The 21,674-nt window shown below is 36.4% G+C and overlaps 1 protein-coding gene across 1 annotated transcript in view; it reads left to right on the forward strand.

The window, feature by feature from the left end:
- Positions 1-453: 453 nt before the first annotated feature.
- LOC121375007 (ubiquitin-conjugating enzyme E2 W-like) overlaps positions 454-21,674 on the forward strand; it is a 44,091-nt gene continuing 22,870 nt past the window's right edge. Inside the window, exons 1-4 of the mRNA XM_041502197.1 lie at positions 454-608; positions 5,631-5,733; positions 6,963-7,118; positions 16,036-16,111. Coding sequence (XP_041358131.1) covers positions 499-608; positions 5,631-5,733; positions 6,963-7,118; positions 16,036-16,111 — 445 coding nt within the window. The 5' untranslated portion in view covers positions 454-498. The remainder of the gene's footprint in view (positions 609-5,630; positions 5,734-6,962; positions 7,119-16,035; positions 16,112-21,674) is intronic.

A 21,674-nucleotide genomic window follows, 5' to 3' on the forward strand; every position in this document is an offset into this window, starting at 1 on the left:
CAGCCCGGTACCGGCTCCAACCCAGAGCAGGTTCTTAAGGGCTCAGTGGGTCGATGTAAGGTCACTACACCCTCTTCTCTCTCACTAACCATTAACCAACTAACAACTAACCCACTGTCCCAGACAGACAGCCCAGATAGCTGAGGTGTGTGCCAAGGACAGCGTGCTTGAACCGTAATTGGATATAAGCATGAAAATAAGTTGGGGAAAAAACCCACCATCATCTGATGACATTGCTGAATGCTGCTCTCCCACTTGTTGTTCACAATTTGAATTACTCGGGGTAATCAGATTACAGTTTGATCTCGGTCATCGTTCTCGTGGTCTAACCGAGTAACATGTCACCTGAAAGCCTATTTGAGGGACTTTGTATTAAGGGAATACCTATAAGTTGAAATGAAAATAGAACAATTGCTCTCCTACACAGTTTGAGGACAGCAGTTTATTGCTGATCAACAGTTTTCAAACTGTAATCACTGGTTCACTATAACCACTTTCATGTTTTGTATTTCGCAGAAGAGGCTTCAGAAGGAGCTTCAGGCGTTACTGAAAGATCCACCGGTTGGTGTTAGAGTTGACTCCGACAGACTTTCAAGTAACTTTTCTGAGTAAGTTCATCTTTTGTTTGCAGCGTTGGTCACACACAGTACTCAATATGGCTGGGAATCTGGGGCCTAATTCACTAAAGTCTCACAACTTTGCAATCTTGCAGTGCAATGCTAAAAGACTTGCAAAGAGGATGCTTTGTTGTCTAGCAGAGCCTAAGAGACCTTTTTGAATTAGGCCCCTGGTGAAATTTTAAGATAAAAAATTACTTTACAACAACCAGTAAATGATCAGTTGTCGTAATTGATAATACATTTTTAGTTTATGTTTCATTTCCTTATTCATACACTGCAGCCAGCAAGATACTAGTGGCAGTCTGATTAATTTGAATAATCGAAGATTGGTTGATAAAAGGCAAATTCCATTTAATCGATCACAATTTAAAATTTATCACTGAATCACCATTTGTTTCTGCTAATGTGTTGTCAGTAAAACTAAATTTGCAACAGTCATTAAACCACTGATACACATTTGGTATATACATATCTGAAAACATGGTACTGTACCTAGGGTCATAACAAGTTATTACTAGCTGGAAAAGAGAGTTTGGTAAGGATTGGGTTCTTGTCTTCTACAATTATTTGTTATTGATCCTGATTGGATGTTGTTTCAAAATTACCTTTCCTGTCCTAAATGCTGACCCTGTATGTATCTCTGTTTATTGTCTTTGAAAGTATATACAGGCTGTTTGAGAAATCTAGACAGCTGTATCAACCAAACCAATGAGCTGTATTATATAACTGTAAGCATGAACAGCAGATGGTGGTTGCAGTAGCAGCAACCAGAAATCACTGCCTGTCACCTACTAATGAACAGCCAGCACTATCAGCTGTTTTGGTTGGTGCTGGTGTGTTCGTAAACTTTCATTCCTTTCTTACTAAATGCAGTGTGTGTGTGTCTGTGTGTTTGTGTGTGTGTTTGTGTGTGGATATGCAGGCATTGAAATAAGTCGAGAAAGTCAAGAACGGTACCGGTACTTTGTTCTCTACAAAATCTTAATTAAATAAAAACTAACCCCCCAAGCTTTTGATCAGTTGTGATTTTTATCAAATATTATATGCATACAAGTATCAGTACAATGAGAGCTGTGAAATGAATGAGTGGGAATCGTAAATTTGATAAACATGTCATAATCCATATACATTGTGGTAAGCTTTACAGACATCATGCTTATTTTGATGCCTGTGTGAATTTTCATATACTTACCTTTTATGATACCCAATAGCCGATATGTATTGTTGTGCCAGTAGCCGATATGTATTGTTGTGCCAGTAGCCGATATGTATTGTTGTGCCAGTAGCCGATATGTATTGTTGTGCCAATAGCCGATATGTATTGTTGTGCTGGGGTGTCAATAAACATTCGGGGCGGGACGTAGCCCAGTAGTACAGCATTCGCTCGATGCGCGGTCGGTGTAGGATCGATCCCTGTTGGTGGGCCCATTAGGCTATTTCTCGTTCCATCCAGTGCACCACGACTGGTATATCAAAGGCTAATCGGAAAGTGTAGCCCATGAAGTGGTGACAGCGGGTTTCCTCTCTCAATATCTGTGTGGTCCTTAACCATATGTGTGATGCCATATGACTGTAAATAAAATGTGTTGAGTGCATCGTTAAATAAAACATGTCTTTCTTTCAATAAACATTCATTTATTCCTGTGTGCATGCATGTGTGTGTATGTTTGTTTGTTTGTATGTTTTGGGGTTTCTTGTATTTTGTCATATCATTTGATACTCTCTGAAATGGGTACCTTTTCTACTCATAACCTTATACATGTATTTCACAGAGCACACTAATCAGTATCAGTTGTTTATAAACGTATCAGTTTATATTTTGTAACATGTTAATCCATGTGAACTGGGTCAGAAGCAATTTATTCTTTAATGGGAAACCTAAATTAATAACAATTAATTGTAGAAGACAAGAAACCCATCCCTACCCTACCTTTTTCCAGCTGGTACTAAGCATTATAACTGTGTACTGCTACGTATGATTGGGTATTGTGACAAGATCAAGAGGTCTTGTATTGATGTTTCAACCCAGCTGTTTGCACTGGGTAGTTAAAGTTACAGAATGTATTTCAGGCTGATATATTGTAAATTCTTCTTGGGATGATGGAAATATCTTTTGATATGTGACTAGCTTGAATTACCTCCCTTAAACATACCCACTTTTTGCTATCTATCTTGTTGTTTTTTCTAATCACAGGGTTGTAATTATTTTTCTTCTTATTGGATTTCAGCTTCGCTATTTTTGAATAAAATAATTTTCACAAATTTGGTCTGAAATGCTGTAAAAATATTTAGAGTCTATAGAGCACCTTTTATTGTTAAATGAATATCACATACATTTTACGAGCAATTTGAGGTTTTTTTTTAAAGTGATCTAAGAAAACTTACTAGGTACCTTTTTCTTGTATTGAATATTATTAATTTACAGTGATAATACATTTACGTACTTTTTGTTGGTGTACGTTAATTGGAAAATATTTACTACATCTACATGATAATTGTAGATGTTCCTCTTTTGTTTGTACTTCTAGTAATACATGTATCCATGTCACACATAATATATATCCACAAAATGTTGCTTATTACTTTTTATGTTACTCTATTATGGTTTAAAAAGCAAACAAAACCCCCAAAACAAAAACAAAACAAAGATGCATACATGTTGATGGTTGCAGTTTAAATTGAATGTTTTCATTTCTGATATAATCGGCTTGTATTGGATGATAGTGCAGTTTAAATTGAATGTTTTTGTTTCTGATATAATCAGATTGTATTGAATGATAGTGCAGTTTAAATGGAAGCTTTTCGTATCTGGTATAATCAGATTGTATTGGATGATAGTGCTGTTTAAATTGAAAGTTTTTGTATCTGATATAATCAGATTGTATTGGATGATAGTGCAGTTTAAATTGCATGTTTTTGTTTCTGATATAATCAGATTGTATTGGATGATAGTGCAGTTTAAATTGAATGTTTTTGTTTCTGGTATAAGCAGATTGTATTGGATGATAGTGCAGTTTAAATTAAATGTTTTTGTATCTGATATAATCAGATTGTATTGGATGATAATGCAGTTTAAATTGAATGTTTTCGTATCTAATATAATTAAATTGTATTGAATGATAGTGCAATTTAAATTGAATGTTTTTGTATTTGATATATACTACTCAAAAGAATTTAAGGGTCAGACGATATTTTCGACATTATTTTCTGAATGTCAATTATATTAGCTAGACCATAATGTCACACATGGTATTGTTCCATTTTGACGAAAGTGGGTCTAAGCAACCCATAAATGAATTAAAATCCACTGTCATTGACACTGTCGACTAGTTTTAATGGCGAAAACATGCTTACATTTGCACGTAAATTAGGGCAAAAGGTCTGCTAAGTACCCATAACTTGCTTTTTCACAAAGCGCTTAATTTGCACGCTTTGCATGTGTATTCCATGTTCCCAATGCTGAATTTCCGTATAATTGGAGCTTGCGTTTGTGTGCGGTGCACACTCCAAATTCGACAATGGTACGACGTCAACTGACTATCGAAGGTCGAGGAAGGGCTATTGCTTGGCTTCAGGATGGCAATACGCAAAGAAATGTTGCTCTGAGACTTGGTGGCAGTCAGAGTGTCGTTGGTCGACTGTGGCAACGGTACCAAGCAACGAATTCTGTTCGAAATCGTCCACGTTCGGGAAGACCCCGAAGCACTACAAATAGAGAGGACCGCTACATCACCAATATGGCTGTACGTCAACGCACAACCACTGCACGCTGATTACGTGACAATCTGCGGACTGCGACTGGAACTTGAGTGTCTGATCAAACCATACGCAATCGTCTGAAAGCCAATAATCTACGCTGCCGTCGCCAGGCTGTTCGACCACCACTCCTACCACGTCACAGAACGGCCAGACGTCACTGGTGCACACTTCATCTGCGGTGGCAACGTGTTCAGTGGGGTCGAGTGATGTTCACTGATGAGTCCAGATTTAGTCTCCAGTTCAACGACGGTCGGGTTCGTGTCTACAGACGTCCTGGGGAGCGCTTCGCTGACGTTAACGTTAGACAACATCACCGGTTCGGTGGTGGCAGCGTCATGGTGTGGGGCGGCATCTCTATCCACCACAGGACCCCCCTCTATGTGGTGGATGGCAATCTGAATGGAATCCGCTATCTGAATGAGATTATCTGGCCGTTGGTTCTCCCAGGCCTTCAGCAGATTGGCGGTGGGGCAGTTCTGCAGGATGACAATTCCAGACCCCACCGCGCCAGGGTGGTAACGGACTTTCTCAGACAACAAGGTATCGCCAGGATGGATTGGCCAGCATATTCGCCTGACTTGGCCCCAATAGAGAACGCCTGGGACAAATTAGGCAGGAGAGTTTGGGATAAACATGCCCCTCCGGCCAACCTTCATGATCTGGGTCAACTTCTTATGGCAGAGTGGCAGGCCATTCCCCAAGAGTTCTTCAGATGTCTGATCAACAGCATGAGGCAACGATGTGTCGAGTGTATTCGCACCAGGGGTGGATTCACACACTATTAAACGAATGTTCTAATGTGTAAAATCCATGTTTGACAACCTTCAACTTTGACAGCATGTCATGTGACTTTCTTGTATAGAGTGATGTTTATTTGTGGTTTTTTGTAAATATGGAACAATAAATTAAATTTTTGGTGTAGTTTACATCATCAATCTAATACACTCTGAAACTTATTTGGTTATAAATTTTTGACCCTTAAATTCTTTTGAGTAGTATATACTTAGTAATCAGATTGCATTGGATGATAGTGCAGTTTAAATTGACGGTTTTCGTATCTGATATAATCAGATTGTATTGGATGAGAATGCAGTTTAAATTGAAGGTTTTCATTTATGATATAATCAGATTGTATTGGATGATAGTGCAGTTTAAATGGAAGGTTTTTCGTTTCTGATATAATCAGATTGTATTGGATGATCGCGCAGTTTGAAAACATTCTGAAACATTTTTATTACTGTGTGGTTTCAGGTGGATTATTGATTTAGAAGGTGCACCTGGCACCCTGTATGAAGGCGAAAAATTTCAGTTACAGTTCAAATTCGGATCAAGATATCCTTTTGATTCTCCTCAAGTAAGTTAACAAATAGCATCCTGTTTGTGTTTATGTTTCTCTTGCTCAAGAACGTCAATAGACGAGCAACAGGTGTTATTTTACTGCTGCTATTTACCTTTGTTTTATATTTTTGCAGCTAGCTCTGAATATGTTAAAACATTTAGAATTAATTAAAGGGACATTCCTGAGTTTGCTGCATTGTAAGATGTTTCCGACTAATAAAATATTTCTACGATTAAACTTACATATTAAATATATTTTCTGGTTTAGAATACCAGTATCGATATATTCAATATGTTTCTGGTCATTTTAATATTTGTAAGAAGCCCAAACTGGATTTTGTCTGCAAATAATTTCGTATGTACGAAAAAAACATTTTAAGAAATAAAATGAAATTTAACCTAGTACAAATGTTAGAACGATCAGAAACACGTTTAATATACAGCCACTAATATTTTATGCAGAAATATATATTTGATATGTAATTGCAGTAATTAAAACGTCTCTGTTAATAACATCTTAAAAAGTGCAGCAAACTCAGAATGTACCTTTAGCCTAATTGAATTGTTTCATAATTTTTAACACCAAATCTGTTTTTGATAGGCAAGGCATTTTATTATATAGAATATGTGTACTTATTTATATATAAACAAATGTATTATCTCCTGGATCAAGTTTTTGTTTTAAATATCTATTACCAGTCTCGAATTACTTCCCTTTATATGTGTTTGGCAGCCATGTAAAGGAGTTTCAGAATGTGGTCTCACAAGAGAGACATTCTTTTTAACACAGTACGGGTGGTACTATATTTGAGTTAAATGTTTATTTTTAAAACTTTGATTGTCATATGTTTTTAATTCACCATAGAATATTACTAATCTAAGCATATTATAATCATGTAATCTGTACTTTGCCACTGACAGGCAATACTGTAACAGTAAATTCATTTAATTAAATTTAAAAACAATTTCTTTCATTCTATCCATCTGTTTGTCCATTCATTTATCCATCCATCCATCCATCCATCCATCCATCCATCCATCCATCCATCCATCCATCCATCCACACATCCACACATCCACAAATCCACTCATCCATCCATCCATCCATCCATCCATCCACACATCCACACATCCACCCATCCACCCATCCATCCATCCATCCTTCCATCCATCCATCCATCCATCCATCCATCTATACAAGCAAGCAACAATTCATTATTGTATCGTTTTATTTGTATATTTCAGGTCACATTTCTTGCTCCCAACATCCCAATTCATCCTCATGTGTACAGCAATGGTCATATATGTCTTTCAATTTTAACTGACGACTGGTCACCAGCCCTGTCTGTTGTGTCCGTGTGTTTGTCTGTGGTTAGCATGCTGTCCAGCTGTAAAGACAAGGTTAGTATGTACTTGGGAAAGAAACTGCATAAAGCCATCACATATTTGGTGATTATTAATTCATTTACAAACATTTTCGTAAAATAAACTTCAAGGTCTGCATTTTAAAATTATTCTAGGAAAGTTCATGATACTTCTACCCTATTCGCATGTACCTATTTACATTTACATACTAGTGTATATTTGCACATGTGTGTAAATTATACATACCTATGTCAATTAGTCATGTAAATGCAGTTACACATATGTGCAGCTTTACACAAGGAGCAAATTTCCATTGAGTCATGAGGTAATGCAAATATATTTTTGCATAAATGTGTATAACTGTGCCCTATATGTAAATACTGTTGTGTAAACCCTTATTAACCCCCCCCCCCCCCCCCCCCAAAACATGCAATACGGCATTTGTAATTAGTCAGTCTCAATTAATATGCTCAGTTTAGAAACTTTTTTTCTCATATCCATTGAAAACAACATTAAACTCTTCATCAGAAAGGGAATCTATGTTTGTATAGCATCACAGATTTTACAAATGCAATCAAATATACTGATAGAAAGAAATAAGATATCGTAGGAAATCTAACAGCAAAGAGTGACTGCAGTCAAAACCCTTATCCAGTGTTAGGAAGTTAACTGTGTTACTGACATTCAGGCTCATATTACTGGCATTGAGTCCCTAATTAAATCCTTGAATTTTACACACGACATTTCAGTGACTGAAATTTGGACTTCAGTACAAAATGTGCCCTTATTTCTTTCCATCAGTATACCATTGTGGTTGATGGAATATACCATCACAGCTGGGTCTGCTTGGTGCAGAGATATCAGCTTGAATATGTTAAAGAGACAAATAGACTCAGTTATCCTTCAGTTTCAACCGGCCTCTGTGGCATCGTGGTTAGGCCATCGGTCTACAGGCTGGTAGGTACTAGGTTCGGATCCCAGTCGAGGCATGGGATTTTTAATCCAGATACCGACTCCAAACCCTGAGTGAGTTCTCTGCAAGGCTCAATGGGTAGGTGTAAATCACTTGCACCGACCAGTGATCCATAACTGGTTCAACAAACGCCATGGTTTGTGCTATCCTGCCTGTGGGAAGCGCAAATAAAAGATCCCTTGCTGCTAATCAGAAAGAGTAGCCCATGTAGTGGAGACAGCGGGTTTCCTCTCAAAATCTGTGTGGTCCTTAACCATATGTCTGACGCCATATAACCGTAAATAAAATGTGTTGAGTGCGTCGTTAAATAAAACATTTCTTTCTTTCTTTCCTTCAGTTTCAAATGGTCAGGCAACTTCTCATACTGGTCATTTCATCTAGATCATATTTTCCCACCAAGTCTTTCTTTCCAAAGTAAATTTTCAAGATGCAGTTCACTGACCAAAGATGCGAATTCCGAATGACAAAACAGTTATGTGATTAAGACAATGGGCCGAATTTACAAAGCCTGTTTATGTCTTACATGTGTGTAACTATGTACATTTACAATACTTAAACACCTGCATTTAAGAAAAACAGGTGTCTAAACAAAATGTAGTTCAACATTTTATCCTACATTACATTTTCTCATGGAATGTGAAAACATTTCAAAAGATGTATAATGAATGAATGTAAAGTGTTATGCCATAATCCTTCATAATGGTAATACCTTAAAAATATTATTTCAGTCAATGTTTACAATACAAAGTTTTTAAAACAACTACTATAATCTTTGTTTTTCTTCTTTTTTTTACTAGGAAATTACAAGGATTAATTATACGTAATTATACATGTAGGTAATCTGGCACAGCTGTTGCTAGGGTGACATGTGCTTGTCAGTAAGTCATTAACTAAAAGATGAATAAATGTATGTACTGTTTTCAAAATACATGTCAATAAATGGTTTTGGAAGATACTATTAGGCAGCCAGTTCAGAGTATCTAAACATTGATTGAATACATTTCTTTTGTGGAACAGTGATACAAACTAAAAAATAAATAAATTCTAAGAGCTTCACTTCTTGTTTTAAATATTTGTTGATAACCTGCAAATTATGTCCATGTAATACAAAATATACAAAATAGATAGAAGGATTTTTATATTGACAGTGTTAAAAATTAGCTCATTAACATAATGTTGACTGTGACAGGTAGCTCATTAACATAATGTTGACAGTGACAGGTAACTCATTAACATAATTTATTAAGCAGTTTTTAAAACGTTGCCCTATTGTAATATTCTTGGTAGTACATAATATATCACTTCTACATTTAAGACTGTTAAACAAATGTTATGTTGTGCAAGAATATATGAACAACAGAAGTTTGCATTATATCATTCATCTGTCGGTGGGCCCATCAGGCTATTTCTCATTCCAACCAGTACACCACGACTGGTATGTCGAAGGTTGTGGTATGTGCTATCCTGTCTGTAGGATGGTGCATATAAAAGATCCCTTGCTACTAATGGAAAAATATAGTGGGTAAGACTATTAGTAAAAAATTACCAAATGTTTGACACCCAATAGTTGATGGTTAATAAATCAGTGTGCTCTAGTGGAAAGGAAATGTTTTATTTAATACATTTTATTTATGGTTATATGGCATCAGACATGGTTCAGGACCACACAGATATTGAGAGAGGAAACCCGCTGTTACCATTTCATGGGCTACTCTTCGATTAACAGCACTGTACTGATTTTACGAAACTCGTGTCAGGCATCATGTATTGCTCTCGCTCGGGCAATACAAAAATCCTGACACTTGTTTCGTAAAATTAGTATGACACACAAGCTCGTATGATAATCTCTATGTATGTACATTGTATGTATAATCAAACTAATCCAAATTTAGCTGGTTGAGCTTTAGTTTCATAAAATTTTGTAGAGAGCACAGTACCATTCTCTACCTCCTTGACATGACGTAACCACCTGTTAACCTGAACGACATTTCTCAACTTATTTCAGTAAATGCCATGACAGTTAACACTGCCATGAAGATTGACACTGTGTTTTTAGTTTTCTGCTGCATGGAACTTTCAATTTTCTATGTCACTTTTCTTAACGAATTCTTTATTTTAATAATACTGACAAATTAAACTCCTTTCTTTGACATTAACTGCGAAACTGCCATGAAAACTGCTGCTGTGGAAACTATTTTTCCACCACATACATTTACATGTAGTTTTTGCTGTGGTGATTTTCTTAATGGCCAGGGTTGTCATCTTACACTGCTTAAAGGAAAAAAATGACAACAAACTAACAATAATTATGATGATTAATAAATCAATATGCTCTGGTGGTGTCGTTAAACATTTGAAACAAACTTTTTTTCATGTGCATTTTCCAACCGACTGCATAGCATGTAAAATGCACCATAAACTTTATTAAACATATACCTGTTTGGTATTAAAAATCAATGTGAAAAAGACCCACACTGTAACCAGTTTACAAAGAGGAATTGAATTTCAAATTATTTTTAACATGTATTATCCGAAGACATTTGAAGCATGCTGCTCTGAACATACACATGTACTTCAGCAGTCTGCCCAGGTGAGAGGTTAATGGTTAGTGAAAGCAAAGATACATTTTTAAAAATATATTTCCATTGGATTGAGGTTAATGGTTAGTGAAAGCACGGATAATTAAAAAAAATATTTCCATTGGATTAAGGTTAATGGTTAGTGAAAGCAGGGATAATTAAAACCCATTTCCATTGGATTGAGGTTAATGGTTAGTAAAAGCAGGGATAATTAAAACACCCATTTCCATTGGATTGAGGTTAATGGTTAGTGAAAACAGGGATAATTTTCTTTTAATATTTCCATTGGATTGAGGTTAATGGTTAGTGAAAGCAGGGATAACAGTTTTTAAAATATTTCCATTGGATTGAGGTTATTGGTTAGTGAAAGCAGGGATAAATTAAAATAAGATTTCCATTGGATTCAGGTTACAGTAATGATTAGTGAAAGCAGGAATACATTTTAAAAAATATTTCCATTGGATTGTGGTTAATGGTTAGTGAAAGCAGGGATAATTTAAAAAAAAATATTTCCATTGGATTGAGATTAATGGTTAATTAAAGCAGGAATACATTTAAAAAAATATATTTCCATTGGATTGAGGTTAATGGTTAGTGAAAGCAAGGATAAATGTTTCAAAAATATTTCCATTGGATTGAGGTTAATGGTTAGTGAAAACAGGGATAAATGTTTCAAAAATATTTCCATTGGATTGAAGTTAATGATCAGTGAAAGCAGGGATACAATTTAAAAAAAATATTTCCATTGGATTGAGGAACCAATAGTCTAGTAAAGTTATTAGTCCCCATTAAAAGGTCATTAACTCCTCCACCCTCTATAGTGGTCAGGGACAACTTGTCAAAATCCATGTAACTGTGACTGACATACATTTGTATGTGCAACAATTGTGGCCTATTGTTAGAAGACAAATTATGTACTATGAACTTTTTATTTATTTATTTATTTATTTTTTAATTACATGGATTACAAATCATGAAACAAACGAAAAGTAAAAACAACACTGGAAAAATATCTACTCGCGTGGCAGACCAGCTAGCATCATTTTAATTGTACTCATTCCCATTGATTTCGACTTGCCTTGGGCGAGAGGGCAAGTATTGCTTTCTATCCATGTAAAGTCGATAATGTAACAGAAGCTGGTGTATGGTGGCTTTACAGCTGCCTGTGAGTGGTGGGTGGTGGGGGATTGTCCATTCTGTGGTGACCCACAAACAAAACAAAGATTAAAATTAAAACTGGAAACAATTCAATGTAGGTGAGACAGACTAACTGTCAAATTGTCCAGCAAGCTATGTGTCACACATTATTAAAACAAACAAAGATTAAAATTCTAATACATGTATAAAACAGCTGGAGCACAATTCATCGTAGGTGAGACAGACTAATTGTCTAATAGTCCGGCAAGATGCCAGCGATGTGTGACGATTGCTAGGTCTTTGGCTACCCTGTCAAAAGCTGACACGATCCATCGCATGTGAATGAGTTTTAGCATGCTAATCCTGAGGTCAACTGTTTCTTTGTTTTTACTGTTCGCTGCAGATTAAACACCATGAAGCCAAAGTTAAAGCAAATGCTGGAATAACTACTACACCATAGTAAAAAACCAACTGGACACAACACCCTTCAGCCAAAGTAATGGTGCTGGACTCCCTCCGGCCAGTCAGCCTCTAGTCGGATCACTATTTTCATTAAAAACAAAAAGAAAACAGAAAACAAAAATGTGTGAAGGCTGCCCAAAGTTTGTTACTCTGAAAGTATTCTTTACTGAAACAGACTACCTACACATTTTTTGTCGATAATGTGTAGTTTCATTTTGATAAAGGCAGTGAAAATATAATTGAGAACTCAGGACATAATTGTATGCATTTATAACTGATCGTATAATGTATATAACAGTACTTTATTAATAGACCAACAAACAAACCACATGTATGGTATTAATAACTGGCCTTGGTGGCGCAATTGTTAAGCCATCGGTCTACATGCTGGTAGGTACAGGGTTCGCAGCCCGGTACCGGCTCCAAACCAGAGTGAGTTCTTAAGGGTTCATTGGGTAGGTGTAAGGCCACTACACCCTCTTCTCTCTCACTAACCACTAACCAACTAACAACTAACCCACTGTCCCGGACAGACAGCCCAGATAGCTGAGGTGTATGTGCCCAGGACAGCGTGCTTGAACCGTAATTGGATATAAGCACGAAAATAAGTTGAAATGAAATGTATGGTATTAATTAAAATGTTCCAGCCATTACAGCCAGCTGACCAAATTAACGTCGGTCTGAATCAGGGGGAGCTCTGTGGGCCAGAGTCTGTTAACACAGAAGTGTGCAATGTAGTCCACTTGTAATGCATATAGTTGGTGAAATTGTTTGCCCAAGAATAGAACAAGTATGACTCAGTGGTTTAAAAAAAAGCTATTTTCCATTTCATATTTTTGTAAATTCCGTTTCATGTTTTTGTAAATTCCATTTCATTTCCGTTTCAGACTACAATTAATAAATATGTAATTAACAATTGAACTAACACAAGTTGTGACAAATAAAGGGTCCGAGAATTGACTGGCGTCGACATGCATCGATATTTGTCATTTAATCAAAGTAAGCCTACATATTAGTAGCAAAAAATCACATCAGGAGCAAAGGCTACAATTATAATAACTACATAAAGCATGATTGTCTAACAATTAAGTGCACAAAACGTAAACATTTATTTTATCATCTCTTTGACAGTCTAACGTCGTCTGCAAATTGAAGTATGCGCATGAAACAGCGGAAATAAAGTAACATTGCAATGTTCAGCCAGCCGTTTTTTGCTAAACGTTTGCAAACATATTTTGACTGGTGGTTCCCGAAATGGTCATTCGGTTTAATTTGTTGCGTAAATATCTGTCTTCCAAGACTAGCGTTAGCGACAAACTGCTGGCTAAACTTACTCCTGGAAAAAACCTGTCCCATCTGCGCAGGCGCAACAAGCAATAAACCAGCCCCAAGTTCAGCCAGCAAACGTTTTGCTAACATTCGCAAAGTATTTGATTGGTTCCCACTGTAACCATTTGGTTTACCGTGAAGTGCATAATCCAGTCTAGCGTTTGCCAATAGTACTGTGCACGGGTCAAGCATCAGTTTTACAGTGTGTTGCAATAGTAAAACAGTAAATTAATTTTTTAACTTCGCGGAAAATCGTAATTCCGTTTCCAAATGTAAATTCCATTTCACAATGGGAATTCCGTCCGTTTTCCATGATTGCGGAAACTCACTGGGTCTAGTGTGCTCATGAATCAAAACAAAATATATTTTAAAAACAAAAGCAATGAGCAGTAATGGACGCTGTATTCGTGGAAAACTCAAAAGTTTTCCTGAAGAAATTAACCCATAGAAGCCGAGGTATACATTCAGTCAAGAACCAAGAAAATATGAACTGGAGTCTGAGCAACTGTGGCGAAAATAGACGTTGAAAATGAGGGTAGTAAACGTCGCATGCGACGCGCGGCATGTTGTTTTGCAACCACTGTGTAATTTCTTTGAAAATTATGCCCTAAATATTGGACGTTCTGGCACACGTGACAGAGGTGGGCTCATAACCATTGCCGAGGTTGATACGAAATTCACCCACTTAGTTGAATACATTTAATATTACATGTGGGGGTGGGATGTAGCCCAGTGGTAAAGCGTTCGCTTGATGCATGGTCGGTCTGGGATCGATCCCCGTGAGTAGACCCATTGGGCTATTTCTCGTTCCAGCCAGTGCTCCACAACTGGTGTAACAAAGGCTTTGGTATCCTGCCTGTGGGTTGATGCATATAAAAGATCCCTTGCTGCTAATCGAAAAGAGTAGCTCATGAAGTGGCAACAGCAAGTTTCCTCTCTCAATATCTGTGTGGTCCGTAACCATATGTCTTACGCCATATAAAATGTAAATAAAATGTGTTGAGTGCGTCGTTAAATAAAACATTTCCTTCCTTCCTTTCCTTTCTAATATTACATGAGTTGTTGTTTCTTGGCTTACATTCCACTTCCCATTAAAATGATATCTCAGATAATAATAAAATTCACATCTTTTTATCACACAAAATGTTCCAAACAGAATAGTAACAAAACAACACTACATGTATATTGCCATAAAAGCATGTCTTTGAGCATCTACAGTTAACATTTTATGAAGGATCATACCCCGAGATCTTGCTAAAGATCTCTCTCCCTTTGGGAGCTTCACTTGTATGCCTTTGGCAAACACAAATTTGGCTTTTTTACAATTTTGGGACACATCCCTCACACAATTCTGGATCTGCCCCTGTTGCTTCAAGTTGATAATTTAGACCTGACCACTGTCAATTTGCTTCTGCTGGGCTTGTAAAGTTAAAGCAATGCTGAGAACCACTATGCCACAGTGACCTGTATAAACCAATTGGACCCAACCCTCGCCAGCCTAAGTTGAAGCAATACTGGGTTAACCACCACGCCACTCAAGGCTTTAGATAGCACTAATTTGTGCGTAACCGGATTTTTGTCTGTTCTCAGCACACAGCAAAGTTGTTTTAGTGCAGTAATGCAACAAACAGTAAATCTGAATAGTTGTAGACATTCAGAAATTAATTTTTAATTATTTTAATCCAGGTAATTGTACACATTGCAGTGGTTTTAAGGTGAAGTGTTTCAAAGTCAGCATGTGTTATGGGTATAATGGGCATACATATTTTGGGAATAACATTGGTTGCCTTGACCAGTGTAATCTGAAACCTTGGCACTGATTAAATTGTACTAACTGAGGGGCGGGACATAGCCCAGTGGTACAGCGCTCGCTCGATGCGCGGTTGGCCTGGGATCGATCCATGTCTGTGGGCCCATTGGGCTATTTCTCGTTCCAGCCAGTGCACCACGACTGGTATATCAAAGGCTGTGTTATGTCCAACCTGTCTGTGGGATAGTGCATATAAAAGATCCCTTGCTGCTAATCGAAAAGAGTAGCCCATGAAGTAACGACAGTGTGTTTCCTCTCTCAATATCTATGTGGTCTTTAACCATATGTCTGATGCCATATAACCGTAAATAAAATGTGTTGAGTGCGCCATTAAATAAAACATTTCTTTCTTTCTTTTGTACTAACTGATTGCATATAAGATAATACATACATGTACTATAGGTACCGTGAAACCTCTTAAAACCAGAATTCCCCCCAAACCGGACATTTTTCACAGTTCTTTTTTTAAAAATTGATACAGAACTTGACCTCTCTAAACCGGATACCTCTGTATACTGGACATTTTACTTGGTTTCAGAGGGTGTCCAATTTAGAGGGGTTTTGCTATAGTAGTATTGACAATTATCTATTATTGAAGGGGTTTTTTTTGTTCTTAAAAAAAAAAAAAAATCTTTTCACTTGTTTTACTTTTGTCATTTTCAGAAGCGTCCTCCTGATAATGCTATTTATGTGAAAACCTGCAGCAAAAACCCAAAGAAAACAAGATGGTGGTATCATGGTGAGTTTACTCGTCTTTGTCTTCTTTCCCTTTTGACCGGCCTCAGTGGCGTCGTGCTTAGGCCATCGGTCTACAGGCTGGTAGGTACTGGGTTCGGATTCCAGTTGAGGCATGGGGCATTTTTAATCCAGATACCGACTCCAAACCCTGAGTGAGTGCTCCACAAGGCTCAATGGGTAGGTGTAAACCACTTGCACCGACCAGTGATCCATAACTGGTTCAACAAAGGCCATGGTTTGTGCTATCCTGCCTGTGGGAAGCGCAAATAAAAGATCCCTTGCTGCTAATCGGAAAGAGTAGCCCATGTAGTGGCGACAGCGGGTTTCCTCTCAAAATCTGTGTGGTTCTTAACCATATGTCTGACGCCATATAACCATAAATAAAATGTGTTGAGTGCGTCGTTAAATAAAACATTTCTTTCTTTCTTTCTTTCTTTCTTTCCCTTTTGATATGATGATAACTAGGATGATAATTTATTTTCTTGATTACTTACTTACTTACATATGCCCCGTCGTCCCTTCTGGGGCATAGGCCATTGACTACAGTTTTCCAGAGTTGTCTGCCCTGGGCTTTGGTTTCAAGCTGCCTCCAGGTGTATCCTGTCTGCTTGGTGTCCACCTGGAGGTCCCTTTGACATGTGCTCTTTGGGCGGCCTCTTTTTCTTCTGACTTGTGGGTTCCATGTCGGAGCCTGCCTTGTGATATTCGATGCTGGCTTCCGGAGCGTATGACCAATATTTTTATGATTATTAATACTTTAAAGTTCAGGCTTCATGTCCCAGGAATGAACACAACAGCCAAGTGATACCAGATCATTGAAGTTAAAAGGTTACTGATAATAGGAAAACCACTACTGCCACATAAGCTGTATATACATTTGTATATTTAAATATTAATCACAATTAGTTTTTATTTCATGCAAGTATCAATTGTGAAAAAGCAGTGTGTACAAGGTATGACTGCATCGTGAATTATTTAAAAGTGTTCACAATGTTGTTGTTTTATTTTTTATTATTTATACGTGCATAAACAGAAAAATTATTTCTTTCAAATCTTAGAATTTAATTAGATAACATATTTCAGTATGTCCACATCTCCTTTATTTCAAAGAATCTCCTTTATTTCATGATTCTGCTAGATCTCCTTTATTTCCTCCTTTTTTTGGACAAATTTGCTTTTTTGAAAAAAAAGGAGATTGTCTGCATTTTTATTGGTTTATTTCATCAAAATTGAGTGTGTAATTGTATTCAAGTGACTTTTATACTTTCAAATTGAGCTCTTTCTGCAATAAAACACTGGTTTATATGGGTGTATTGTCTATTTTCTCATTCATGTCTATATTATAAGTGTATAGCTCTCCATCTATGGTGTAAAAAGATAGGCCTCCACCAGTCCTTAGTTTTTAAAAAGAGGGTAGGCAGGACTCAATAGTGATAACAGCCTTCAAGATTAGCGTCCTTGCCCATGCCAGCTATATCTTTAGCCTTGTGCAGGATTGTTACAGGTAGAGAGCCAGTATCCAATGGGACTTTAGATGCTGTTGAAATGCATCTCAGGTCACTTTGTTTTTTCCCCCAAATTTCGACAGATGAAAGGCGGGGGGAGGGGGGGGGACATCCCCCACCCTCTTGAACTCACCCCCACGACTGCGTTACGACGGCAAATAACGCCTACAGCTTTATCTCCTTTATTTTCATTTCAAGTCAGTGGACACACTGTATTTAGAAAAAAAGTGGTGTTTTTTTAGCGTTAACTATGTAGTATGACATCGATCTGTGAGAGTTTGTAATGTGAAATTCCTACATTTTGTTGAAAATCTTTTTATATTGTTATTTCGTTTGCAATTACTTTTTGTTTTTCCTTCACAAAGTCAGTATTTAAGATATACATGTTGGCATTATTTTTCTGGCAATGTGATCAACTTTTATGTTTATCTCCAATATTCTATTTTTGCCTTTAGCTCCATTTCTCACAAATTATAAGTCATTTAACAAGGAAACTTGGCTAAACCCTTCACAGTTGCTTTCAAGAATATTCAGTTCGATTATTATTTTCTTAAATAACTAGATTAATCACAAATGGTTTCTTTAATCACCAAATTGTGATTCAGTTGTAGTAGGTGAGACACTTAATTCCAGAGAATTCATGTTCCATTAAAGTTCTACTCTCCTACGTTACCAGTAATATGTGTATTGACAATTTATATTTGTGTACATGTATGTACATTTGTACAAGTAGGTTGTAATCTGGCCAAGTAGGTTGTAATCTGGCCAAGTTAATACACGTCACATTTTTCAAATGGAATAAAACCATACTTGGGCTTTCTGCTAGAAAATAATTTGTGGGTACGAAAAAACTCCTAAAAAACATCCAGACTATAAATGCCCCTATTAGGTGAGTATGGGTTTGAAATGTTTTGAAATGGACCACAGCATGTCATGTGCTTTGTTAAATTTTAAACAGCAGTTCTCTTACTATCATTGATTTGAAAATTAAACATATATGGCCAAATTTACAAAGCCTGTTTATGTTGTACATACATTTACAATGCTTAAATACCTGTTTTAGACTTACACACGTGTAACTACATACATTTACAATGCTTAAACACCTGTTTTAGACTTACACGCGTGTAACTACATACATTTACAATGCTTAAAAACCTGTTTTAGACTTACACATCTGTAACTACATACATTTACAATGCTTAAACACATGTTTTAGACTTACACATCTGTAACTACGTACATTTACAATGCTTAAACACATGTTTTAGACTTACACGTCTGTAACTACATACATTTACAATGCTTAAACACCTGTTTTAGACTTACACACGTGTAACTACATACATTTACAATGCTTATAAACCTGTTTTAGACTTACACGTCTGTAACTACATACATTTACAATGCTTATAAACACCTGTTTTAGACTTACACACGTACTATTTACACATGACTTACACACGTGTAACTACATACATTTACAATGCTTATAAACCTGTTTTAGACTTACACGTCTGTAACTACATACATTTACAATGCTTATAAACACCTGTTTTAGACTTACACACGTGTTACTACATACATTTACAATGCTTAAATACCTGTTTTAGACTTACACGCGTGTAACTACATACATTTACAATGCTTAAACACCTGTACAATCTGCTTACACAATGCTTAAAAACTGTTTTAGACTTACACATCTGTAACTACGTACATTTACAATGCTTAAACACATGTTTTAGACTTACACGTCTGTAACTACATACATTTACAATGCTTAAACACATGTTTTAGACTTACACGTCTGTAACTACATACATTTACAATGCTTAAACACCTGTTTTAGACTTACACACGTGTAACTACATACATTTACAATGCTTATAAACCTGTTTTAGACTTACACGTCTGTAACTACATACATTTACAATGCTTATAAACACCTGTTTTAGACTTACACACGTGTTACTACATACATTTACAATGCTTAAATACCTGTTTTAGACTTACACACGTGTAACTACATACATTTACAATGCTTAAACACCTGTTTTAGACTTACACACGTGTAACTACATACATTTACAATGCTTATAAACCTGTTTTAGACTTACACGTCTGTAACTACATACATTTACAATGCTTATAAACACCTGTTTTAGACTTACACACGTGTTACTACATACATTTACAATGCTTAAATACCTGTTTTAGACTTACACACGTGTAACTACATACATTTACAATGCTTAAACACCTGTTTTAGACTTACACGTCTGTAACTACATACATTTACAATGCTTAAACACCTGTTTTAGACTTACACGCGTGTAACTACATACATTTACAATGCTTAAACACCTGTTTTAGTCTTACACGTGTGTAACTACATGTGTACATACATTTACAATGCTTAAACACCTGTTTTAGACTTACACGCGTGTAACTACATACATTTACAATGCTTAAACACCTGTTTTAGACTTACACACATGTAACTACATACATTTACAATGCTTAAACACCTGTTTTAGACTTACAAATGTGTAACTACATACATTTACAATGCTTAAACACCTGTTTTAGACTTACACATCTGTAACTACATACATTTACAATGTTTAAACACCTCTGTAACTACATACATTTACAATGCTTAAACACCTGTTTTAGACTTACACGTCTGTAACTACATACATTTACAATGCTTAAACACCTGTTTTAGACTTACACGTCTGTAACTACATACATTTACAATGCTTAAACACCTGTTTTAGACTTACACGTCTGTAACTACATACATTTACAATTCTTAAACACCTGCGTTTTAAGAAAAACAGGCTTCGTAAATTCGGCCCATATGCATTAATTTCAAAGATTTTAGGGTATGTAAGTTTACCCTCAGTACCCTCCGTCAGAAACCATGATACTCGCAAACAGTCAGTGTTTCTGCCAGAAAGAAATTTCTGGGTATGGCACTATGAAATTAAATGCAACCACAGTCAACAGGAGGGTATGGGGGCCTCCCCCAGAAAGAAAATGGGTTACGTTTAGGGTTAGCATTAAGAAAATCATACAGTAATGATAAGATTAATTAATTTGTCAAAACGTTAACTTATACACAAATCTTTTTCAGATTTAATTTTATTTGTCTTCATACCCATTTTACCCTGATAATTGACCTACAGGTACTACATTGTAAGTGGTCCAACAAAGTTTTACCTGTAAATATATATGTTTGATAAAGTACTTTGTTCAATCAGCCATACAGTCATCATATCCAATTTGTTATAGATAATTTGGTTTATTGTCGAATTATGGCTACGCAAATGACAATGAATCCTGAATTGTACTGTAGCTATTAGTTTGAGTGCTTGGATACATTCATGATTCCTTTTACACTAATGTTAGCTAATGTAAGTGATTTACAACATTGAAATGTGTTACCATAATGTTAGTGAAAATAGCTTACATGTACTTTTAGTCACATAAAATTGATGATGATGTTGCTGTGGAATATGCTGAAACAGTTGGTAATTGTGACATATAGTCTTAGAGAGGAAACCTGCTACATTTTTTTCATTAGTAGCAAGGGATCTTTTATATGCAGCATCACACTGACAGGATAGCACATACCACAGCCTGTACAGAGATTATTAATTTATTATTCTTTGTATCAAGTAGCCTTTTATATGCACAGGAAAGCACTTACAACAGCCTTTGCTTTACCAGTCATGGAACACAGAAATGGGTAAAAACTTGTTGTATCTATTGAGGGTGGATCGATCTTGTGACCTGTCACACCTCGAGCAGACATTCTGACCACCGAGCTAACATCTGTGGAAAAAAAAAGTCCCGCTCCTGAGAAATAATTAACGTGTCGTCTTGAGGGCACGGACCTACTAATTGTGGCGAAAACAAATTGGCTTGCTTTTACTGGCAATTATACACATCCATTGAATGCAAAATGTATGAGCATATGCTCTCCGCAGATTGTTTTCTGTGATGAAGAATCGTCATTTGGCCTTTCGCCGAATTTGATTAGCCACGAGC

Source organism: Gigantopelta aegis, chromosome 6 (genome assembly GCF_016097555.1).
Source record: "Gigantopelta aegis isolate Gae_Host chromosome 6, Gae_host_genome, whole genome shotgun sequence".
Lineage (NCBI taxonomy): Eukaryota > Metazoa > Mollusca > Gastropoda > Neomphalida > Peltospiridae > Gigantopelta > Gigantopelta aegis.